The 6,000-nt window shown below is 44.4% G+C and overlaps 1 protein-coding gene across 1 annotated transcript in view; it reads right to left on the bottom strand.

The window, feature by feature from the left end:
• Window positions 1-6,000, bottom strand: part of STK32C (serine/threonine kinase 32C) — a 174,970-nt gene continuing 168,970 nt past the window's right edge. Inside the window, exons 11-12 of the mRNA XM_079978467.1 lie at window positions 4,061-4,128; window positions 1-2,913 (exon numbers count right to left, since the gene is read on the bottom strand). Of these exons, the coding sequence (XP_079834593.1) occupies window positions 2,775-2,913; window positions 4,061-4,128 (207 nt within the window). The 3' untranslated portion in view covers window positions 1-2,774. The remainder of the gene's footprint in view (window positions 2,914-4,060; window positions 4,129-6,000) is intronic.

Below are 6,000 nucleotides of genomic sequence, written 5' to 3'. Positions count from 1 at the left end.
TTGTGCTCAATATAAGCATTTATTTTAGAGTTATTTCTTAGAAACCACAGGTCCCTGTGATTGCACCCCACGCGTATCAGGTATTATAGTGAAAAGTACATCGCTTTAGTAAAGTACATAGGAACAGGCTTTAAAAATACATAAATTCCTCGTCTAAAAGATTGTGCCTCAATCAAACCCTCGATTCCTCAAAGTCAGTGTGCTATATTGTGTATCAGGAATGCAGTACAGTATTGGCAGAATAAATGACTCAAGGACAGGGAGGAAGTGTAGCTTTCCTGGGAAGAAGGAAATCACCCTGCTAAATCACCCTGGAGATTGCAACTCCACAAGGGGGATCTCCTAACAACTCTCAGCACCCTTAACAAACTACAACTCCCAGGATTCTTTGCTTAAAGTGGCACGGCACCAATTTAAAAGGACAGAGCAGATGCCGCTTTCCCATGAATCAAGTAGCCAATAAGAAGAAGAACATCTATTAGCTCATTTTGAATAAAGATAATGTTTTTAGATGGTATCAGGGTTGTTGCTGTTGTTTTAAGAAAATCATGGCAGAATCTTCGACACAATGGTAGGTGCACAGCACACACTCCTTCCAAGAGTCCACTTGGAGGAAAGGATGAATAATTCAGCATGTTAAATCTGCGATTGATGAATTCATCACAGCAGAGTAACAGAGCAAGTAATTGCCAACCCACACTTAAGTGTGGGATTCAAGCTGGAGTATGTGTGCCGCGAAGTCTCTTGTGCTAATGCAGCCGAATCAGTTGACTAACCGAGTTGGCGCTTTGACTCTAAACACTTCTGCTGGCATAGATGGCAACACCTGCAGCGTGATATTCCTGCAGTACCAGCATAGCACCAGGTATTGTGAGACTGTGCTACCCCTTCCAAAAGTGAATAGAGTTTCATGGTGGGGGGCTGCCATTCCCTTGGTTTGGGCTAGGGAGAGGAACTGATAGGAAAAACTTTGGCTTCTTTGAATACCCCTACACTGTACTCCACCAGCAAACTTGAATTTTGTTCTTCGTGAAATTTTGGTTGTGCACAATGCTCATTTCCTAACCAAACTCCACATAAAACTGTGGAAAAGGCAACTACGTTTTGGTTGTTGTCTGTACAAAATTGCTCCGCACCGGTTATGCCGTATGCTGCGTTTGTGGAAATTAAAATGGAAAGCAAACCATCGAGACCAAAAATATTCGTGGAAATCCCACGCTAAGGGAGTCGGTGTGAATTCCATGCAAACCCCTGTTCCTTAGCAGTGATGGAATATAAAGGAACTTGTTACAGCACTGCTACAGAGGTAGTTGTAGCTTTGTAAGTAAGGCTGTAAATTGGTTCCTGTGTTCGTAGGACCTTGGTTCCAACCCTGGCATATTGGCCTGTAGCAGGCACCTCAATAAAACAGCAGGGCGAGGGAGAAATGTCTTGAAAGTAAAAGCATGCTAAGTTCACTTTCCTACAGGAAAACACAACTGGAATGCAAACATGGCAATCTCATAGACAGCTGGTAACAAACAGCTTTGAATTAAAACACTTACGATATTTATGTACAACACATATATTTACTGTCCTAGAACCAGGGGTTCTAAGCGCTTTTATCAGAGTAACCTAAAGCCCACCGGCAGTGCAATCCTATGTAAGTCTTCTCAGAACTATGTCCCACTGAGTTCAATGAAGCTGATTCCCAGGTAAGTGTGAACAGGATTGCAGGATAGGGAAGAAAAGGGCTTCTGAAACATTGAAAAAGGCAATATCCACAGCTGGAGAAAACATCGGACCTCTCCTGTCCTCGCAAGAAGTTGAGACAGACATCCTATGCAATACATTAAAATACACTTAGAATGACGCAGACAAAAAAAAAGCGCATCAACACATCATTTCCTGCATAAATAGGGCATTGCTTTATAGCTATCTCACCTACATCCAGCCAAACTAGTGCCCTGCTCCTTTATTATGAGTGAAGAAAACACTAACCTCTATTAATATGCTTGTAGCTTAAACAGCTCCTTGTTAAGTAAGGATAGCTTTGTGAAACAATTCGGCATGTTTAGGAAAACACTCTACCTTGCAGCAAAACCATTTTAAAATTCCATGCTGCAAAAACCCAGCATATCTGGCCCTGGACAGGACCATTGGAAAGGATCCATTAATGCTGAGACTGGGCTCTCTGAAAATCATGTATGGCCATGTTGTCACTGTATTGTCCCAGTTGAACATACAAGTATTTTGCAACTGCCATGGTCCGTAAGAACTCTCTAACGCTCTGAAAATACCAAGAGACAATCTTGCATGCATGAGCCTTAGCTGGCATATTAAGGACGGTCCCATAAAAGTGAGCTTCCAGTGGCTTTTGCCCCCTTTCCTAGTCCTCTAGGACCACTATGCATGCTTTCAATCTGCATTCTCTTGGACCTACACTGGAACTGGGTCTGGAACCCTTATCGCCTTGCCAATATCCTTCAGACCCCACTGTCTGTCCCTGCGAAAAGAAAAGAGCAAAGGAAGAAATGGAACGGTTTTCACCAAAGTGTTGCATAGCAAAGTATTGGGTAAAAGAGGCGATCCCTTTCTGAAGGGGAAAAAAATCCATGAGTTCTGTAAGAACTATCTGCCTCTGCTGCGGCTCTACAGTGTTGTTTTGTGTGACTCCTCTTCTTTTCTTCAACCAAGGTACTCAGTGTCCTGTCATCTGCTTGTCAGTGCAACCTGAGAATGATTTATTCAAGAGGTGCGCAAGCTCCCGGCCCCTTTGCCTCCTCTCCATAGTCCTAGCTGCTGCCTGTGGAAGAACATACTGAGCTACACATATTCAGGTTGGAATTTTCAGATTCTGTTTCAGTCTCAGCTTCGTCGGTGGTTTCAGGAGGAGAAATGGACTCGTTCATTTGATCTTGGCTCCTCTTCAACCTGTACAAGAGAGACCGAGAGAGAAGGAAGGCTATTATGTCCGTGTGAAAACAAGGTTACGAAAGTGGTGCTTTGAGATGAAGCATGTGGTTTTTAAAATGGGGGTTTAAAATGTGTATATTTAGGGAGATTTGGTATGAGTTTCAAGCCCTCCCTTTTAGCTGATTGTGGCCTCTGGGGCCAGGACTTGTAAAAAGGGCGTTCCTGAGGACATTTTGAGGGTTTACTCAGAGAATGCTGATCACTTTTAATTATTTTAATCAATTTAGAAACTCCTTTCACATCACCTCCCATCGTGTTGCTTCTTGAAATGCAACCATGGAGAGGACAGAGAATCCACACAGCGGGTTATTTCTGTGAAATGAACTCCCTACCCTGTTTGAATGATTTAAATCATGCCAGCACAACTTGGGTCTAACACACTTTTTTTCTAAAAAAAGGAACTTCATCTCAGGCCAAGCTGTCTGGTATTCTTCCTGCATTTCTGTCATTTTGCACAAATCTCTTTTTTTGAATTATGTATGATACATTCTTTGTTCAAGTTTCTGACATTTCGATTGCCTCAAAGTTGTAGGGAATTGTAAACTAGCTGACCTCAGGCTGTTTGTGCCGTATGCCACCCCCTGCTAATTAGAACATCCTTGTGGAATACTTTAAAAAATAAAACACCACAATTCACATTGCATTGTCACTTTGCATTGTCACTTAGGTGAAAAATGATATTTGCACGATGAACAGTCATTAGTGCCATGATAGCTAACTGATTCAAAATATGGAGTAGGTCTGCTAGTAATAACAGTATCCTCTTCTCCCTCCTCACCACCAGGGGGCATCTATAGCATAAAACAGCCTTCCCTAGCCAGATTCTCACTACAGTACATGTTTTAGACTACAATTCCCATCAACTTGAGCCAGCATGGCCAATGGTCAGGGATGATGGGAGTTGTAGTCCAAAACATCTGGAGGACATCAGTTGGCCGGCATAAGGAGTTTAACTCTGCACCCAATTCAAATCCTGCTCAGTGGCTTGGGTGCTATGGTAAGCTAGCCTAAGGAAATTCATTGAAGGAAAGTCTTCTCCCCTCAGTACTTCCCAGTGTCTCAAGAAAAGCCTCCCGGGGGGAGGCCAGCATCTTCCTAAACTTACTTCTCTCTGTTAAAAATGACAAAATCTTGCTGAATTGCTTCCAGGCAATCCTGGAGGTAGTCATTTTCCTGATAAAAGAAAAGAAAACAGTTAACATGCACTTTCTGTCAAAATTTCCGAATGACATTTACTCAGGAGGGGCTGGTGGGGCGAGGCAAGTGTGGCTCCATGGTTCTCCCAGCCTCCCAACGCTGTTGGCCATCGCCACTACAGAGAGGGGGAGTGGCAAGGTGCAGGGAGCCAATCGGACGCACTTGCCACCATGTGCCACACTGCACTGAGCTCCCCCTTCCACCCCACTCTCCTCCACAGTAAGCAGCAGCAGCCCACAGTGCTGGGAAGCTGGGGGAACAGTGCACCTCATACTGGCTGCTCCCGAGTTGACTTATATAGCACAAATGCTAAGACCAACTTGGAAGCCTCTCTTTGGTTCCTTCATTCAGTTCTGCAATAATAATAATAATAATAATAATAATAATAATAATAATAATAATAATAAATTTATTATTTATACCCCACCCATCTGGCCGGGCCTCCCCAGCCACTCTGGGCGGCTTGCAACAGAACATCATAGCACGACAAAACATCGAACATTAAAAACTTCCCTAAACGGGGCTGCTTTCAGATGTCTTCTAAAAGTCAGATAGTTGTTTATTTCCTTGGCATCTGATGGGAGGGCGGGTGCCACCACCGAGAAGGCCCTCTGCCTGGAGGTTCCCTGTAACCTCGCTTCTTGCAGCGAGGGAACCACCAGAAGGCCCTCAGAGCTGGACCTCAGTGTCCGGGCTGAACGGTGGGGGTGGAGACGCTCCTTCAGATATACTGGACCAAGGCTGTTTAGGGCTTTAAAGGTCAGCACCAACACTTTGAATTGTGCTCAGAAATGTACTGGGAGCCAATGTAGGTCTTTCAAGACCAGTGTTATGTGGTCTTGGCAGCCACTCCCAGTCACCAGTCTACATAGCTGTCAATGTTTTCCCTTTTTTAAGGGAAATTCCCTTATTCCAAAAAGGATTCCTTGCAAGAAAAGGGAAAAGTTGACAGCTATGCCAGTCTAGCTGCTGCATTCTGGATTCTGAATTTGTTGTAGTTTCCGGGTCACCTTCAAAGGTAGCCCCACATAGAGCGCATTGCAGTAGTCCAGTAGCAAAGCAACTGGTGCTGCATATCGCCTAATGGAAGGTGAGTTCTCTGCCATTGCATTCATGTTGTTGTTGTTTAGTCGTTTAGTCATGTCTGACTCTTCGTGACCCCATGGACCAGAGCACCCCAGGCACTTCTGTCCTCCACTGCCTCCCGCAGTTTGATCAAACTCATGCTGGTAGCTTCAAGAACACCATCCAACCATCTCATCCTCTGTCGTCCCCTTCTCCTTGTGCCCTCCATCCTTCCCAACATCAGGGTCTTTTCCAGGGAGTCTTCTCTTCTCATGAGGTGGCCAAAGTATTGGAGCCTCAGCTTCACGATCTGTCCTTCCAGTGAGCACTCAGGGCTGATTTCCTTAAGAATGGAGAGGTTTGATCTTCTTGCAGTCCATGGGACTCTCAAGAGTCTCCTCCAGCACCATAATTCAAAAGCATCAATTCTTTGGCGATCAGCCTTCTTTATGGTCCAGCTCTCATTTCCATACATCACTACTGGGAAAACCATAGCTTTTACTATACGGACCTTTGTTGGCAAGGTGATGTCTCTACTTTTTAAGATGCTGTCTAGGTTTGTCATTGCTTTTCTCCCAAGAAGCAGGCGTCTTTTAATTTCATGACTGCTGTCACCATCTGCAGTGATCATGGAGCCCAAGAAATTAAAATCTCTTACTGCCCCCATTTCTTCCCCTTCTATTTGCCAGGAGGTGATGGGACCAGTGGCCATGATCTTCGTTTTTTTGATGTTGAGCTTCAGACCATATTTTGTGCTCTCCTCTTACACCCTCAATAAAAGGT

Source organism: Podarcis cretensis (genome assembly GCF_951804945.1).
Source record: "Podarcis cretensis genome assembly, chromosome: 5".
In the NCBI taxonomy this organism is placed as follows: Eukaryota; Metazoa; Chordata; class Lepidosauria; order Squamata; family Lacertidae; genus Podarcis; species Podarcis cretensis.
The sequence above is the reverse complement of the archived record's forward strand: the minus strand, read 5'-3'. Positions and strand labels throughout refer to the sequence as shown.